This window comes from Phocoena sinus, chromosome 9 (assembly GCF_008692025.1).
Source record: "Phocoena sinus isolate mPhoSin1 chromosome 9, mPhoSin1.pri, whole genome shotgun sequence".
Classification (NCBI taxonomy): Eukaryota; Metazoa; Chordata; class Mammalia; order Artiodactyla; family Phocoenidae; genus Phocoena; species Phocoena sinus.
Window position 1 is genome coordinate 37,593,784 of NC_045771.1, and position 19,804 is coordinate 37,613,587.

The 19,804-nt window shown below is 38.6% G+C and overlaps 1 protein-coding gene across 1 annotated transcript in view; it reads left to right on the forward strand.

Moving 5' to 3' along the window:
- The window catches only part of DOCK4 (dedicator of cytokinesis 4), a 501,134-nt gene that overhangs the window by 263,248 nt on the left and 218,082 nt on the right, over window positions 1-19,804 (forward strand). Inside the window, 4 exon segments of the mRNA XM_032643431.1 lie at window positions 6,414-6,495; window positions 7,039-7,099; window positions 11,045-11,177; window positions 14,999-15,087. Coding sequence (XP_032499322.1) covers window positions 6,414-6,495; window positions 7,039-7,099; window positions 11,045-11,177; window positions 14,999-15,087 — 365 coding nt within the window.

The window sequence follows — 19,804 nt, forward strand, 5'->3', positions numbered from 1 at the left end:
GAACCCGTGTCCCCTGCATCGGCAGGTGGACTCTCAACCACTGTGCCACCAGGGAAGCCCTGTTTCTGTCAGTTTTGGAGAACATAAATTTATTTCAGTGACTTAACTGTTCAAAACGATTTTGGAAATACTCTTTGTAATTTTTTGTAGATTAATCAGACTTCAACCCAAGATATTATCCAATCACATATTTTTGGATAAAGTGTACACTGTGTAACTTCCACAAACATTAAAGCACTAGGCAGTTTTGTTTCTTGTGAGAGGGGAGCTATAGAGTGATAAACATGAATCCATATGGAGAAATACAAAAATCTCCTTGGCGTTGGTCATTCCTAACTTTAGGTGCATTGCTCTTTGAAGGCAAATGATTGTCCTAGGAGTGCCATATGGGAGAGCCACTTTATGTGATTCGTCAGAAGGCTGGGAGGACCCTCCCACATCTGGCCTGGAGGCCTCCAAGACCCTAGGTAGGGCCTTTCCTACAGGACAGCTGCTTCTGAGTGTTATGGTGATAGGAGGAGGGGGTGGGAGGATAGGAGCATCCTATCCTGCTGAGAAGGGGAAGGAGAAGCCGTTAGGGTCTTCAGAACCCTACAGTGCCTCCCATATTATTTGCATCACTGGTAAAAAGTTTTCTACCAAACTATGCTGTTGAAGTACACCCTTTATTATCAGAGGTTGTTTTGAGTACATCAGAAGGTCAGTAGTGCAGCTGAGCAGGTTCACAGACATAAACTCCCTAAACACAGATATGTTCGTGGCTTTATTTTTTTTGGTCTGGCCTCATGCATTTTTAGTTATTATTTTTGTATTTTACTGAAAATATTCATAATAAAATCCTTGGTTCACGTGACACGGGTAGGCTTGTTCTTTTTGTCTGTTTTGAGGTGTTCTGTTATTTTGAAAACAGCATAACATTGTGGTTAAGAGCTGAAACTTTGGAATCAGACCCTGGAAATTAACTTCCTGGTTCCCACCTTGACTGACCGTGCAACTTTGGCCAACTTACCCAATATCCCCAAGCTCCAGCTTTCTCATTTGTAAAATGGGGATGCGAGGGGCTCCTACCTTATAGGGTGGTTGGGAGAATTAAATAAGAAAATCCATGTAAAGCATATATAAATGCACCAGGACAGGGTATATCTTGACTTTTACTATTTTTCCCCAGGGATATCTGGGGATACTCTTGCACACTCTTATTTCATTATCTTGGTTCTCTCAAATCCTTTGTAGAAGAAGGCAGGTTATAAATAATTGTGATTTTTTGTTCTTTATTTCCAAAGAAAGAATTTGAGATTGTTGATTTATAATCTGGTGATTTATAGTGGCTCACACAAGGAATTCAGGTGGACACTAAATTTCTCTGGCAGTGATATTTCCTCTGGGAGGACATGACACTATAACAGGAAGTCAAATGATGATTTTTCTCTGCTGGTAATAATGCCAACTCTCATTTCTTAATGTGTCTAGAAGTGTTCTATGTGCTTACTCACTCTTTGCTGATGAAGGAGGCAGTATTCTCATTTGAAAACATATTATGTCACCATAGATATTTCCATTACTATATGTTTACTATAATAAAGACATAGGATATGCGTGGCAGAGTTAAATGGCATGATCTAGAATCTGGAGGGGCTGTGAAGTTAATTTTGTGACTCTCACATCTGGTGGTAAGGTGCCATTGATCGAAATGTCTCTGGAGAATTTCATACCTTTCACTACTGTGAAGTAAAAGATATTATAGGGAAGAGAGCAAAAGTTGCTTCCCAATAATTTATATTTTGCTGTATTTTTTCCTAAAAGATTGTATTTGTTCAGTCTTTAAACACTAAGGAGGTACCAAATCGTTGGCTAGCAGCTGGGAATGTAAAGGTTAATTGTCATGGGCCTGTATTCTAGTTAGTCACAGTGTAATGGAAAGAAACACACATACCTTTTACGATTAGGGGGAAAAAAGTGCAAATGATGTAATGTAGGTATGCACATCTTATAATAGGACACTTCTTAAATTCACAAAAGCTAGTTCTGTTTTCTGATGAGGTGCCACTCTTTGACTTACAGTAGAGAGTTGAAAATACCTTTGTGTGTGGCCACAAAAGCCTGTGAGAGAACTTTGGAAGATATGCCGGAGTGAAATGTCATACACTCGTTTAGTCCCCCCGCCTTGAAGGCAACAGTTTGGCATTTTACAGACGTGTGTGAGCGTGTGGGTGGCATTTATTGTAATCTGAAGATTCTGAAATGTGTTGCTGTAGTTCTTTTTTTTTGCTCTGAAACCATTTGCTGATTAAGTGGTTGCTGTATCACCAAAGCTGAAGAGAAATTGATTGAGTTTGTATACCAACAACTTTCACCAAATGAATAAAAAAGGTTTTATTTGATTGGCCATAAAAGGTTTTTTTTTCCTTTTAAAAGAAGTCTGGTTTTTAAAACATTGCGCATGACTTATTTCTCCATAGTACCCATATTCAGTCTATTTTTATCTCCCCTTTAAGGCATGCTTAAGCTAAGGGATATGGCTTAGTACATATTGGTATTCTTTCTGTAATAGGATATGATAATAATACTTGCATAATCAGGATTCTGTCTAGACTAGTGAAATTAAAATAGTGACAGAGCAAAAGGAGTGTCTGAAATAGAATGCTTTAGGAAACATTATTTTACCAGCAGATTGATGGAATTTGTGAATATGGAATAGTATTTTATATCAGTATTAAAGTTAAGGTCTCCATATGTAGAACGCCATGTCGATTTTTATATATTAATATTATTGTTATTTATCATTTTTGACTGACCTGTCAGAAGATATAGTGACATTTGTTTCAAATGTTTCAGTAGGGATAAAGAGAAGCCTCAAACATAAAAAAAGAGCACGCAGTCCATAATCAGGAGAGGGGAAAATAGCCACACTGCTTGCGTTTGGGGCTAAAATACAGTCAATAAACATTATATGTTAGTAGGTGACTGATGACTAAGAAGCAAAACCAAACACTGGTCTTAAACCTCCGGAGTTTTGACCAACTAAAGCCAAATACTTAAATCTTTCTGGAGGTTTGCATTTGTTTAGTAAAATAATTTATTTCTCAAGTCATTTTTCTAAGTATGTTTCATTGAAAAAACTACCAAGGAACAATTTCAAACCAGGGATGGCTTTGAAAACCTGCTAAATCAGGGTTTCTACTTCTTCCTTTCCTCTTACCCCAGGAAGGACGTGGGGTCCCTCTTGGGACCAAGTTTGACTGAGTCAGTGGAGTCGCGGAGGATGAATGACTTCTCCCTTATCTCAGTATTCTGTAAATATTTGCTCAATTATTCTATGAAGCAGAGAAAGAATTTATTCTATAGCATTCAAATGAAGGACGAGCGTTTTGAATTATATGTGGCATAGAATTCCTACTCAGCCACACACCAGCTCTGCAATCTTTTTTTATTATTATTTTTTTTTTTTTTTTATACAGCAGGTTCTTATTTGTCATAAGTTTCATACATATTAGTGTATACATGTCAATCCCAATCACTCAGTTCAGCACACCACACACACACACACACACACACACCCTGCCACTTCTCCCCCTTGGTGTCCATATGTATGTTCTCTACATCTGTGTCTCAATTTCTGCCCTGCAAACTGGTTCATCTGTACCGTTTTTCTAGGTTCCACATATGTGCGTTAATATACAATATTTGTTTTTCTCTTTCTGACTTACTTCACTCTGTATGACAGTCTCTAGATCCATCCACGTCTCAACAAATGACCCAATTTCATTCCTTTTTATGGCTGAGTAATATTCCATCACATATATGTACCACATCTTCTTTATCCATTCGTCTGTTGACGGGCATTTAGGTTGCTTCCATGACCTGGCTGTTGTAAACAGTGCTGCAATGAACATTGGGGTGCATGTGTCTTTTTGAATTATGGTTTTCTCTGGGTATATGCCCAGTAGTGGGATTGCTGGATCATATGGTAATTCAATTTTTAGTTTTTTGAGGAACCTCCATACTGTTCTCCATAGTGGCTCTATCAATTTACATTCCCACCAACAGTGCAAGAGGGTTCCCTTTTCTCCACACCCTCTCCAGCATTTATTGTTTCTAGATTTTCTGATGATGGCCATTCTGACTGGTGTGAGGTGATACCCCATTGTAGTTTTGATTTGCATTTCTTAATAATTAGTGATGTTGAGAAATGTCTATTTAGGTCTTCTGCCCATTTTTGGATTGGGTTGTTTGTTTTTTTAATATTGAGCTTCATGAGCTGTTTATATATTTTGGAGATTAATCCTTTGTCCGTTGATTCATTTGCAAATATTTTCTCCCATTCTGAGGGTTGTCTTTTCGTCTGGTTTATGGTTTCCTTTGCTGTGCAAAAGCTTTGAAGTTTCATTAGGTCCCACTTGTTTATTTTTGTTTTTATTTCCAGAACTCTAGGAGGTGGATCAAAAAAAGATCTTGCTGTGATTTATGTCAAAGAGTGTTCTTCCTAATATTTGCCTCTAAGAGTTTTATAGTGTCCGGTCTTACATTTAGGTCTTTAATCCATTTTGAGTTCTATTTTTGTATATGGTGTTAGGGAGTGTTCTAATTTCATTCTTTTACATGTAGCTGTCCAGTTTTCCCAACACCACTTATTGAAGAGACTGTCTTTTCTCCAACAGCTCTGTAATCTTGGGCAAAACTATTTACTATTTCTCAGTTTTCCCAAATATAAAATGGCATAATAATAGTACTGACTTCCTAAAGGCGTAGTGAGGATAAAAGGAATTAATCCATGTAAAGTCCTCAGCAGAGTGCCCATTCTCTAAAAAATACTGTTTTCTCAAAAAAATAGTATTACCTAATAATGACTATTTTAAAGTGTAATTCATTTATCCCAAGGTGAATTTTTGCACATTTCCTTTTAGTACCTATTAAATTTGAAATAATAGTAAATATTCTTCCCTTCTGAAGAGTTTGCAGTCCTTTGCCGTGAATTATAGTAAATGACAATTGGATAAGATTGATTTAACTCTGCATCCGAGGTTGGATCTGTCATTTCCAGCCTCCGCTTCAGAATTATTTCCTATGGGAACTTTATAGTCTTCGTTTGAGAATCCTTGCAGCAATTTACATTCTCTTCATTCACATCTCATCAGCCACTGCTCTGTGGAACAAGACATAGGTAATAAGTGTGGAAATGACCCCTAGAAATGTGTATTGGTCGCCCTTTCTCATGTGAGAGATCAGGGATAGGCATAATATAAGAAAAGGACAGGGTGAGCCAGGTAGTTGAATCTGTTAAATATATCTATCTAGATTTAAATGGCAAAAGAGAATAAAAATGTTCCAAAACAACCATAAATTCAAATCCATATGCTTCCTTAGAGATCTGATTATGGTCCTCATTTCTCCCCCTGTAGGGGAGAAGGCTGATTTTGGATGACAGAGCCATTATTTACGGCAAGGACCAAGTGATAAATAAGCTTGGAGACTTGGAAGGGTCTGAACCTTACTAATGCCCTACCTTCCCTTTCCCTGCTTGATTCCTAGGCTGAAGCTACACTGACCAAGTCTATACCCTGTGTTAATTTCACGTTTTGGGGATGTTGGCTGTGTGTTCTCTTCCTGAGGCAGCCAGCCATTTGATTCTATTGTGGGCACCAGGGTATTAAAATTCAGAAGCTTGTGGTAGCTGGTAGATTAATTTGGGAGCGAGGGTGATATTCATTTTATTTTTTTGAACATAAATAGTGTAACACATTATCTTGGGTATAAATGGTGTCCACAAGTATTTATTGACTTGAATTAGTGTCTGATCAACAGCATTATTTGTGTTTGCATTAAATCTAGGTGTCACTGTATTTTCAGTGCAAGTTCTATAGACAGTGCGAGGTCTTCTGTTCCTTTGTGGACCAAAGAAAATTCAAGTTTCATTTCTTGGTCTCTCTTTTTGTGTTTTGGATTATAGGTTTATAAGAGCATAAAATATTAAGCCTTCTAATAAATGGTTACCACTCAGAATGGTGTCCTTGTATAATGTTTATTAAATACTATGACACAAAACATGAAAAAAAAATCTTAGGTACAAATACACAAAACACATTGTCACATGTTTTCTTTTAGTGTACTTTTTTCTACTTTTTAAAATAATGATATCACTGATATAGAAGCTTATTCTTTTCAAAGTTAATTTTTTGCTTGCATATATACTTATGTTTTCTGCTTTTGCACTTGGCTCTTTGCCAGTTTTGTCAGAAGTGAAGCAAATGTTTATTGTCTTGGGTTCTCTCCTAAATTATATCCGCAGTTTTGATGTCAAATGAAAGACCTAATAAGTTTTGAGTTTAACTCTTAGGGTGAAGAGCAGCTAGAAAAGTAATGAGTCCTTACATATTAAATAATTTTCAAAATATTAAACTTCTTTTCTCTTGTAGTGAGAGATTTTTCTTGAGGCTGAATAGAAATGGGCTTCCCAAAGCCCCAGATAAACCAGAACGACAGTGCTCTCTCTTTGTGGTAAGTGGATCTTGTTTTATCCAGGAGGCAGATTCTTCCTTAAGTACTTTATCTTATTTAAGAGAAATAAGTTACTGTGAGAGAACATAGTAGATTTGCTTCAACTTTGTAAATAACACATAAATTACAGTAGTGCCCCAAAATCTGAATACCAGCATTCACAGTCATACCTTTGTCCCTAGTGTGTATTAGAGCCTGTCACACTATGGCCAAATCCCAATGGTGATAGGGCTCAGTATGGCAGGTGGTATTTAGTATGTACTTAATAAGTGTTTAAAGAATGAGTAAGTGAGAGGCTGAAATAAGAATGGGCTTTCCTTTTAAGTCTTATTTGACATCATAGGCTTACAGTAAAGTTGATTGTAGTGATATTTTAGAACAGGATTTGAACTTTATGCTTCTGCTACAGAAATTCCATTAAGAATGTCTATGTTTATCTTTGTCTTTCTTCTGTTATTTGTGAAGATTGTGTGCTACATATGCCTTTTAAATGCTTCTGCATAAATTATGAGTTCTAAAATGACCAGACTTCGTTTTTGGCAGGATTTGGGTAGCAGTGAGCTAAGAAGGGACATCTACATCACCGTGCACATCATCCGAATTGGTAGGTATGATACTTGGTGTGACAGGAGCACGACAGGGAGAATTGCTGAGAGGTCTCTATGTAGTTGTGATTTATGTGATGTCTAGATCAGAAAGAAGTCAAGGCCACATTTGAATCCAGTAATTACAGAATTTGGGAATTGTTCCCTGGTCTCCCCAGACTTTCATATCACCATAAATAGATTTTGTTCTCTTTCCGTATAAGTCATTAGTTAGTTTCTTGTGTTTCATTTTGTTTTATTGGACTCTCTAAACATATTTGATTCAAGCACTTGGTATTTGGTTTTTTTTAATTCTAATTTCTGTTAACAGCATAAATTACACTTCTAGGAGCTGGATTTCCTACAGGTTTATGAAACCAATTGGCATTTTCCAAAGTACAGAAGGCTGCAGAGCATTATTACAGAAAGTGCTATAAGAAAAGGGTTATGAAATACTGAAAACTTTGCATATATTTTTCACTTGTATAATTTCATCAGCTTATTAAAGGGTCTGAGAAGTCCTACAGGGAAATATAAAAATGCTTCTCTAATTTTGTTGACCCTAGCTTTCTCCAAATTTGATTTGACTGTGGAAACATTTATATGATGTAACATTTATTAACATCTTTCAGAGCACACTTTGAGTGTTCTACAGTGAACTTGCACATCAGAGCCAAAATGTGGTCACTAGTTTTTACACATATAAGGCATCTAAAAGCAAGCATTTTATGGCAGAGGAACTATATGGTGTAGCCTACATCATTTTTCCATTGCAGCTAACCAGCCGATACTGGAAATTGGTTCCCGCTTCCTCATGAATTGTGCTACATGACTTGCTGGGGATACTTCTGCAGGATCGTGATATCTCACCATGCGGTCCTGCACAGTGATCATTATTTTTATAGTTTTTAATTTTATGCACATGATAACCACATTGTGCATTGAGAGAGACTATAAAACATGTCGTTTCAACATAGATTTTCTAAGTATTTTTTCTCATAAAAATCTGTTCTGAAAACCCATTTCATTTTATCCTGTTTTTATATTTGAGGGACAATAGAAATAAATAAAAAAGTAAACGGTTTTTGGTTTTAATTTCCTTTTTATAGATGACTATGGGGTGGGGTGGAAATTGGAAAGAATCTTTCAAAACGTTGGAAAAGTTGTAATGCGTGTTGCTGTGTATTTATGAGATAAAGCCTCTGTTCCCAGGATGGCAGGGGTGCAGTTTATGTAATTCTTTGTGTTTTTTAAAAATTTATTCAAATTTATAATAGCAATTGTTAATGTAAAATGTGGTTCTGGATATCTTCATGTAAACATTGCTAAAATTTGAATATAATCTTCTACAGCATTGAGAAAAAAAATAAACCACTTTAGCTTTCAGAACTTTTAAAAAGGTATCTATAGGTTTTCGGTGGTAGAAACACACACGGTAGAGTGACCACATGCCCTGCTTGCCCATGGCCTGGGCAACTCTGTCCTTCACTCCCAGGATAGAGCTGAGGAAACCACTTCACAGTATTACCCATCACAGGGCTGCCTTTCAAATACCTGGCATTTGATTTTGTATTTTTTACTAAGATTTTTATGATCATTAAGTCATCAGAATGAATGTTGAATTAGAAATTATCTACCCTCCTTCCCTGAGCTTTGGTCAAATTAATTCTTTATTGACATTACTACAAAGACTTGTCTGATGATTACTCCGTAAGACTGAAGGTAAGAAACTCTAAGAAAGATTAAGACTTAGTCTGCTGCAGTGAAATGAAGGAGTGGAAGATTCTTGTCCATCAGGGACAGATACTTCTTAATTTTCCTCATACTGTTTAATGGGAAAAGGGCATGCTGACCCTCACTGGCTGCAGAGAGCAGGAAGTAATAGCGCCTGCCTCAGAATTTAAGCCCTCATCTTTGATTGGAAAGAAGGGGAGGAAACAAAGAGAAGTAAATAGTTTCCCCACGCCAGGTTCGTGAATAACTGTATGATTTCTATTCAGCAGTGATTAGTTCAACTTACATCGAACCAATGGCCATTCATAACTCTGAAGGACAGACTTGAACATTAATATTTACATCATTTACTTATCGGCTCAACAAACTCAGGAGGTCTTTCACCACCATTCATTTGTACCCACCATGCCTTTCAATAAATTTAGGGATGGCTATTCCTTTCTGAACACGAATAGTCATTCCTGGCTTTCACCGTAAAACAAAAGCATCTCGGGGCTCCCCCGGTGGCGCAGTGGTTGAGAGTCCGCCTGCTGATGCAGGGGACACAGGTTCATGCCCCGGTCCGGGAAAATCCCACATGCCGCGGAGCGGCTGGGTCCGTGAGCCATGGTCGCTGAGCCTGCGCGTCCGGAGCCTGTGCTCCACAACGGGACGAGCCACAACAGTGAGAGGCCGGCGTACTGCGATTAAAAAAAAAAAAGCATCTCTAACCTATTTTCTACCGCCAGGAACACCCATCCCTCTTTATCAGTATATTAGTAATTATTGGAGCTATCAGCATATTCATCCAACCAGTAGCCCTAGCTGTATGACCAACAGCTAATATTACAGCCGGGCACTACTAACTCATTTAATCGGAGGAGCAACGCTAGCCCTAATAATCGTTAGTTCTACTACAATCTTCATTACATTTATTATTCTTATTTTGCTTACTATTCTTGAGTTCACAGTAGTCAAGTTTACGTATTAACCCTATTAGTAAGCCTTTACCTACATGGTAATACCTAACGACCCACCAAAACCATGCATGTCACGTAGTAAACGCCAGCTCCTGACCCCAGAGGAGCCTCTCGGCTCTTATAGTATCCGATCTAGCATATGAATCCATTTTAGCTCAACATTCGTATTATCCTTAGGCCTGTTAACCAATATATTAATAATATATCAATGATGACAAGACATCATCCAAGAAAGTATGTTTCAAGGCTATCACACATCAATCGTCCAAAAGGGACTTCGATAGGGAAAAATCCATTATTTCAGAGGTCCTCTTTTTACTGGTATCTTCTGTGCTTTTTATCACCTTAAGTGGTATTCCGGCTTTTATTTATAAGCATTTCTCTAAAGATGATATATTGCAGAGGCAATTCTCCTTTATTACTGAAGAATGAAAGCTAAATTGGATGTTGCCATTCCTTTTTTTTTTTTTTTCCTATTTAACACTGGATTTGGGGAGTGCTAGAGTCAGGCAGATGTGCTGTAGGAGAATTTCACTCAGATGGAAACAACTTACGGATCCGTTACCAAGCATCTGGAAACAGACTTACAGACTTTTTTCATTATTTTTCCTCACATTAACTTGCTATATTACAGCTCCAGTGTGCTTTTTGCTTTCAGTCTTCAAAATAACCCATTGGTAATTAAATGCAATGATAAATTAAAACAGTATCTCAACCACACGCTTAAAAATGTCTAACAATTTAAACAAGTTGAAACTGTGTCAGAGTAGAAAACATCCCTGGAGATTTCAGCCTGGGTACGGAGTCAGGAAAGAGCGTGCTCATTTGATCACCTATGCTTACTTGCTATACCTTCAGGGAATCTCAAACTGCTTCCTTTCAAAGGTGAAATATTTGAAAAGGTTTTTAAATATGGCAATTTTAAAAAGTAGAAAATGAGATAGGCACCACTACTGCCTTTTTTGATGTGAGCCTCCTGGGATGCCTTCATGAATGCTTGGGGGAAGGTACCCAGACGTAGGCTCAGCTCCCATCTTCATGTTTTATAGATAACAGCTGATGGCCAGAGTTTACGCTGCGTGACCTTGGGCATGCTAGGTGGTTGGGGCGGAGAGTCCAGAGCTGAAGCAACATCTTCAGTTGCCCCAAAGCTGTGTCTTTTCCATCACCCAGTTACGTTTTATATGGCCTACTTTATAGCTATATGTATCTCTATTTAAGGTGGATTAATCAAATGGCTCCTTGGGCCATATGTGCTTTTTAATTGAACAGGTCGGATGGGGGCAGGAGAAAAAAAGAATGCCTGTAGTGTTCAGTACCGGCGACCCTTTGGCTGTGCGGTTCTTAGCATTGCTGACCTGCTGACAGGAGAGACAAAAGATGACCTCATCCTGAAAGTGTACATGTAAGAAGCTTGCACGGGCTGGGGGCTGGGGTGGGCGCAGAGGTACATGGGGACCCTACGTGGCGAATCCTGCTTTTCGTGGGTAATGGAAGAGCCAGGGATGGGTTGCGTTCATTCCTCAAAAACTAAATAATCTGTAGGTTCACTACAAGTGAGCCCACAAATCAACATTTGCCTGTCAGAGGAATTATGAAATCAAGAACCAGAAAATACAGACAGTTTATCGGTTGGGTGGACCATCTACTGAATAGAGTACCTCCCGTGAATTTAAAGCCTAACATGTCTTTACCCTCAGAGAGTTCATTTGTCCTTGGAAAACGGAAATAGTTTTTAATATAAATTAATTAGAATTAGGAAAAGGAAGTTCAGGTCAGGTGATTTCCCTCTTACTTCGTGTATTATTAGTTTACTAGGGCTGCCCTAACAAAGCACCATAAACAGTGAGGCTTAGACCACAGGAATTTATTGTCTCACAGTAATGGAAGCCACAGATCCTGGATCAAGGTGTTGACTACATTGATTCCTTCTGAGGGCTGTGAGGGGAAAATCTGTCCCCTGCCTCTCTCTCCTAGTTTCCGGTGACTTGTAGATGCATCACCTGATCTCTGGCTTCATCATCACATGGCTGTCTCTGTGCTTGTGCGTCTGTTTCGGTGTCCAAATTTCCCCTTCTTATAAGGACGCAGTTATATGGGGTTAGGGCCCACCCTAACGACCTAATTTTAACTTTATTAACTATGTGAAGACCCTATTTCCAAATAAGGTCCTCAGACTGTGGGTTTGGACTTACATCATCTTTTGAGGGTCAGTGGGAACAGACACAGTTCAGCTCAAACACTCCACTAAGAAAATCACTTAATGTATTCCAAATCCTAAGTTTTTAAAAATGCACATGGTTTTGGATCACCCCACCCTGAGCACCTCCCCACAGGACTGAAAATTGAGAGTTGACACACAGTGACATCCTCAGAGCAGACCCATGGGGGGTTGAAGGATGGGGGATCTGCTTTCCACATTCCCGATTTGAGGACCACACGGCTGACCTCCTCTGTGAGTGAGCTTGCTTTAGCTTTCTGTTCTGGCTGTTGAGTCGATGTATCCAATGTGTGCCAATAGTTTTTCCATATGTGGAGGGAACGCACGTGGCGCACTGCCTGTGGGTCATATACTTCAAATTGCTTTTTGACCACAGCTGCAGGGTCTCATGGATTTATCCATCCTCTACCCAGTGCCCCTGAGACCCGTGCCACACATTTGCTAATTAGTTGACAAAGATTTGCTTACAGCCTGTGGTTTAGGACTGGAAACTCTCTTTATCTCTTTTAAGAGCAATAAAATCTGTGACCTTGATTTTAAACTTGAAAACTTCTAGTGAAACTAGTGGGTAGTAAAGCACACTATTCTTTTTATCATATGGTCGGGCTTAAATCCATGATAATCCCCTTTCTAAACTCTACTGATGTTCATAAAACATAATTTAATTGCAATAATACTAATTATAATAGCCACCATTTACTTTGTGCTAACTACATGCAAGGAACCGTGTTAAGCACTTTGCATGTGTCATGTCACTTTATCCTCATGACAAACCCATGAAGCATTTGCTGTTGGCTCCGTTTCCACGTAAGGGAAGAGAGAGGCTAAATAACGCCCAAAGTCACCCGGCTAATCAGAACAGGAACCAGATGTGAAGTCAGGACTGTCTGACTCAGAACCTGAGCTCTCATGTTACAAGGTTCTATGTTTCCTGGTGTTATTTCACACCACTGTCTAGTGATGTGACAGTGATGCTGTTAGGTGGCGTTGCTTTTCAAGAAAACTAAAATTGCTTACAAGCACAGTCTCAGTGTTTCTTAGAGTGATCTTTCCAGGTGTGGGTAGCAAGTGTTAGATTTATCTCGCTACTGGGAAAACTGAGGGACCCGAAGTTCCATGCATCCCCTTTGATTATGCAGCCAGCAAAGGAAGACACATAAATTCCAGTTCTGTGATAGACACTCACGCCCATAAAAATAAATTGTACTGCTCTTTGTGGTTGTTATTGTCTGTTTTTTCGCAAGTATCAAATAAGGTTTGGGGTTGTTCTTGCTGCAAGAGAGATCCCTTAAAAATTCCAGTTCAGCAAATTACAAATCTGTTCCAGGAAGGATGCTAGGCAGTCAAAACAGTCATTGTAGATTAAGAAGAAACTATGAATATAGTAAAACATTTTAGGGAAGTACCTGTTAGAAACAAATTGGAAGAAATTTCTATTTGTTAGGGTGACCGAATCCCTAGCCCATCTAGGACTCAAAACAGAGAACAATAACAAATACCTCATTGGAGCCTGGAAGATATTTCAGTCACATACTTTAGGAGCTTTTATTTTATTAGGAGTTTTGTAGGTTAAAAGCATGACTTCTGAAATTATGACTTATCTATCTAATAAGAAGCAAACCATCTTTCTCCCTTCCCAACTGAGTTGAACTAAGAAAACTGGGGACAGAATGTAGTAAATGGCAATTTTGTATCTTACAGCTGGACAGGTGGAATGGTTTCATTTCATCTTGATTTTCCAGGCTTCTAAGAGTCAGTGGTCTGTTTGGTATCCTACTGTTAACTGGTTCAAAAACAGCCTCCATCCTGTTCCTCCTGGAAAAGCTGATAGTGATGAAATAAATAAATATGTAAACAAATTGTCAATTATTGGCTATAGACAAGGTTGTGAGGAAAAGGACTCTATACTCTGGAACATTTTGATTGATAGTGTATAGAATCTTTGGTATTCAGAATTCTTGGGAGGGAGCCTTTGTGGCTAATAAAAGATAGTAGTGAATTCGCAAACACGTCCAGATGAGGGAGGCTTTCCCTAGCCTAACTGGGGGAGGCCCAGCAGTAAGGAGATAGCAGACCCAGATGTTTACGAACCATCAGGAGTTACCAGTCAGAGGGAGATCCATCCAGTCATTCATGCAGCTGGTATTTTTTAAGTACCCACAGTGTTCAAAGTACTCAGGGGAACACAGATATCTACCAGTCCTAGATTCAATCCTCAAGAACCTTCAGTGTCTCCTAGGTGAATGTACCATGGATACAAAGATAGTATGAGTCAGTGGCTGACAAGAGCTGAAAGACCAAGGTACAGATGGTTGTCAGAGTGAGAAGATGGAGAGATGCCTTTTGGCCTACAAGTGGAAAATCTGGAAGGGTTACCTTAATTACCCTTCGGTAAATCCTGCCAACCTTTTGCCAGTGCCAGTTGTGTTAACCTCAGTTGTATTTTGCTTGATTAGTTGCATTTTGATGCTAGCCAACTTGGTCATGATATAATAGGTGGAGACTCGCTAATGAGAATTAACATTTTTTGAGCATTTACTATATGCCAGGCATTATCCCAAGCCCAGGCTTGTTTATTGTTCTAGTATTTTACCCCCATTTCACAGATGAACAAATCAAGGCACAGAGAGAGTAAATAACTCCCCAAAGAACATAACTCAGTTAATAGTGAGGATTCGAATCCAGGGAGTCAGACTCTTAGTCAGTACTTCCTTCCAGTGTATGCATTGTTCTCTGAGACAGGGAATGGGGAGCTCTCATAACCTGAATTGTTCATCCCAGCCACTTCTGGCATGAAGTAGTTGGTCATGCATTACCGGAAATGGTCATTCCTGCTCATCTTGAGGCAACTATGCCAAAACTGACAGTCACTTGCAGTGGCTTGTTGAGGTCTACAAGGAGGTTTAAGGAAGTATATCATAGTGGTTATAACAAAAAGGGCAGGTGTGCTAGTAAGGTCATCTCATGCATCATCAAAACTTAACAGAGTGGTCATGTTTTCATAGGTGTAATACAGAGAGTGAGTGGTACCAAATCCACGAGAACATCATCAAGAAGTTGAATGCGCGTTATAATTTGACTGGCTCCAACGCAGGTGAGTAAATAGATCTGGCTGAGTCCCTACACTTTTCATTTCAGGTGCTTTCTTTTATTTGTCTGTGAAGAAGAAAACGATCAGCACTTTGTTTTTTTCTCTACTCCCTAAAAATGCTCAGTCCGCATTCTGGTATGTCTCCTTTTTCTACGATAGGCTTGTAGCTGTGACTCTAAAAAATATATTCTGTTCTGGTTTGAATCAAGGTAGAGTATCTGCATTTGTTCTATAGTACCATGTCTTGGGACCTCCAAGTTGTTACTGATTGCTAAAAACCAAAGGACAAATATGCCTGATTTCATGACTGCTGTGTGGAATGGGTTTGATAAACAGGAATTTTTGTCAGTAAGGTCCAGGGCAAACATGCTTCACTGCCTACAGCTGCGGTTTTATGTATAGAAAAATGTGTGCATGCCTGTCCAGCAGGAACTGAAATGTACTATAGCATTATAAGTTATATATAATACATTATGTGTCACGTAGTCTTATACTAGTAATATACTATAGATTGTATTATATTATATAGCATATCTAGATTATATAGTATATAGAGTGATGTCTTAAAGTTTGATCAGTAGACAAAAACTTGGTGAATATTGTTTGCTCCCTATCCCACCTTCAAACCCATGTTGAAGCAAAATAAACTATGCAGTTGTGTGCTTTAATTACATAAAGAATCCTCAAATCAAATTAGCTGGTATTTGAACTGAATGCATTGCTTTTTGTGGCTGATTTTTAAAGTCCCCTGAATACAGATATTTGTGAGACAGTCCCACTTGCCTGGCAATTAGAAGAACCTGAATTTAAATTTAGACCACCTTTTTTTCAGACCTGTGCACATCTTGCCAGGCCAAAACAACCCACAAAGAAAAAGTAACTGCAGACAGAAACTTTGCGGTTTGCTCCCACGAGAGCCATAAGTATCCACAGCTCACACATGGCAGCGCTTCAGGCCGCAGTGAATGGTGAGGTCAGTTTTTTCTTCCCTCTCCCAAGAGCTGGGGAGGTAACTTGGCTTTTCTTTGATTCACACGAAGTCCTACATCTACCACTAAATAAACAAAAGACTTGCACTTACTGTTGAAGGCAGAGGAGTCTCTGAAGGACCAGGAGATTTTAGTAGTGACTATAACATGAAATAATACGAATACTTCAGAAACTGCTGTGTACACTTGTCTTCACTTTTTCTGTGAAAGAATTAAAATAGTGCTTACTGTGTAGGGACCAAATGATTTGTCTTAAATGTGCCTTCAATAAGATGGTAGGGCTGCTGCTTTTTAAAAACTTACCTTGCCAAATTCATTGGCAAACTTCTAGCCAAATCCATTAGTTTTGTTCAAACCTTTTGGTGTTTCTTGATACCGTGAACTATATCATGAACTGTATTCTGTACCTGTGCTGTCCACTTTGATAGGCACCAGCCACCTGTGGCTACTGAGCGTTAGACAGGCTAGTACAGCACTGGGACTGAGGCGTGCAGTAATTGTAAATTACATACTCGATTTTGAAGACTTGATACATATAAAATGAATATAAAACATCCCTTTAATAATTTTTATGTTCGTTATATGTTCAGAGATAACATTGTGGATATATTGATTTAAATAAAATATATTACTGAAGTTAATTTTGTTTCTTTCTACTTTTTAATATGGCTACTAGAAAATGTTTAATTTCATAGGTGGCTCATATCATAGTTCAGTTATGCAGTGCTGCTCTAGACTTGATTTAAAGAATTTTCTTTTTGAGTTCTTTTGATGCCTCATAAACATTCATTATGCCTTGCTCCTTTCCTTCTGCCCACTAACTTTGGGTGGAGAAGTCTGTAACCATTGTATATCTTTTTCTTTCTCCTCAAGAGTCCCATTACTCTTAATTTGCTTGCATTTGCCTCCTATGTGAATAAATAAATATAAAACTAACCCTGACCTTCTGACTTTTCCCATATATTCCCTTCCCTCCTTACCATCATTGATTCAGTCTTGACTAAGCAGGGTGTGTTGGCCTCCTCCAATATACTTCTTTCCAAACTCCTTGTCAACTCCTAAGCCTTTCCTCTTTCCTATATGCCTTAAAATCCTTCTGTTATTGGGTCATTTGAATATATCATTGTCCAGACTGAGGTGATACCCAGTTGCCTCTTGAATCATGGTGAAGTACTCAATGATGGGCTTTGACTTATACGTACATATAGATTCCTTTAACATAACTGACCCTGTATCCCATGAGATCAGGATACCAGTCAAGCCAAAGCATAAATTTCTCTCTACTTACATATGGGAGTCATCTCAGAGAATATAGCCCCAAGAGCTTTGCCTCTGGAAGTGGGATGTCCTAAGCTTGAATCAATCAAGTTTTACTGGGATAATAGTAGTGTCTTCCTCTAAGGGTTATTGGAAGGATTAAAAGAGAAAACATATGCAAAGCATGTAGCACAGCACTTGATACATAATAAGTGTCTATTCAATGTTAACTATTATTATTTTTTACTCACTTTGGAGTAATCATCTAGAATATTCTACCCCTTCCTCTTTAGTCAAGTCTCCTTGTTTCATTTTCTCAGATTGGATCCTGATTTGATCTTCTAAATGGAGACTTTGAGAATAATGCAGCAGGATTATTGACAGGTTGAATCATTGAACTGACCCTTCATACTCTGTGTTTCTAACATCTCATCGGTGCCCAGTTGACTGCTAACATCTCTTCCCAGGTCTTCCTTCTGATTACATAGATTAACTCCAGGGAGGAAGGGCAGCACATTCTATTTCCTTGGGAAGTCCTCCGAGTGCTTAGACATGCTCCACATTTTCCATGTGCTTTGTCACTTTTATTGACCAACGACCTGACCACTTATTCTTCCTGGAATCCTGTGTGAGGCTACCAGAAAGTGAGATCCAAGCCATATTATTCCCTGGGTGTTACCTGTTGTGTTTGCAGCCATTGTGCTGAAATGAAAAACTACTTGTGCATCTTTGGAAAGCGTAAAAGAAACCGTTAGACTGTAGAGCCCTGTCTACCAGGTTTCCTCTCCTTTTGGCAGAATCAATCCTCCATTTTGCTGCCTACCGTTTAATGCTTAGATTTCTCATCAGCCGAATGTATACTCTTTATCCTTGGCTTTTACTGCAAACCCCCGTCTGCTCTCCTGTCCTTAAGACCCACCCCTCTCCATCCTCCTCCTCTCAAGCCTGAGTTCCAGCCAGCAGCATGCAGCCAGCATCTACCTGCATTGTATTCCTTTGGTCTCCTCCTGGTATCTTCTAGCTCTCTCAAGGCAAGGCAAACCCAGCCGTAAGCTTCATCACTCCAAACAACTGCTCCAGAGAGAGAAAGCTCAGAAAGAAACTTTTAAAGATTAATAAATTAGCCCTTTACTCTTTCCATTTAAGTTTCCACTCTTCAGTCTTGGTGGGTCATTGTTCTGTTGTCACCTGTCTTGAGGGAAGGCAGTTATAAAAACAGTAGATAGGGTTTTAGGAGCTGCTCGGCTTTATTATTGAAAGGGAGGCATCTGATAGCTTACTTAAGGGGGAAGCAAGGGTATACAAAATTAAAGTTGGAAATTGGGGTGCCTGATGTTTAAACTATCACAGTGGTAAGATACGTTGACATTTTCTCCTTGGACCATGGAGTAGTCGATTAAATGGAAACAGTGCAGTCAAAGAGAATTTTCAAGAGAATTGAGTTCACTCAACAAAGTATTGTTTTTTCCCTGCTTTCCTCCTACTGTTCCTTGGTCATTGTACTAAAAAAAGAAAAAAATAACAACCTTGAAATTAGTTTTAGAATCAAATTCTACCACCTACTTTCCAGGCCTTTTATGCTTCATTGATGTCCTCCTATCTCTTGAAGTTGTAATCTTGTCTTTTTAATAGATAAAAGGATTTGTCTAGATAACTGGGTTTTTTCCCTCTAACCTAAAACTTACGTAGTGAAGGTACATTAACCACTATCTTTATTGAGATTAGAAACTGGGAGAAAATTTCACGTGATTCATTTAATTTTTAAATATAAAAATATAATTGAATTAACATATCTGTATGGTTAGATTTAGTTACGTTCGGTAATTCGAAATTTCCAAAGTTGTACTCTGTGGGAATTTTAAAATCCAAAAATCATATTGTGAGAGTTTGAAATTCTAAAAATAGTCATTAAAATGAGCCTGGTTTAGGTTTGTCCAGCAAATTGTTATTGTAAACATCACCTCTGATAGACGTTAGCAATCGAATTCTAGGAATGTGAAATAAGACTGAGCCAGTGTGATTTACTGAGACACATTTGGTTCTGCGACTTGAAATAAATTGTGTAAAAATCCTTGGCTCCTGTTCAGTATGTACTAAGAGAAAATTCAGGATCTTTTCATATTATCTGTGTGTTTATGAAATCCTATTTCCTATAGTTTGCACGTGTAACTTAAAACTAGCAGAAATCATATTTGCTAATGAGGTCAATTTCTACAATCTGCTTTTTGCCTTAGCAACATGAATGTTGTGGTTTCATTCCTGCCGAGACTGTACATTTTAACCCCCACGGAAGGTTAAAAGGAGTTACCTAGATAAGGAGCCCACACATACAAGGAGGGCAGTTTAACTCTGTGGAGGAAGTGAACAGTGTTCTTTATTTAGCTGAGGTGAAAGGAGGCTTTTGAGAGAGTTAGACTGCATTTGGGGGATTGAGCATCACATAGTCAGGTGGTCGTTTAATTCAATAGTATTGA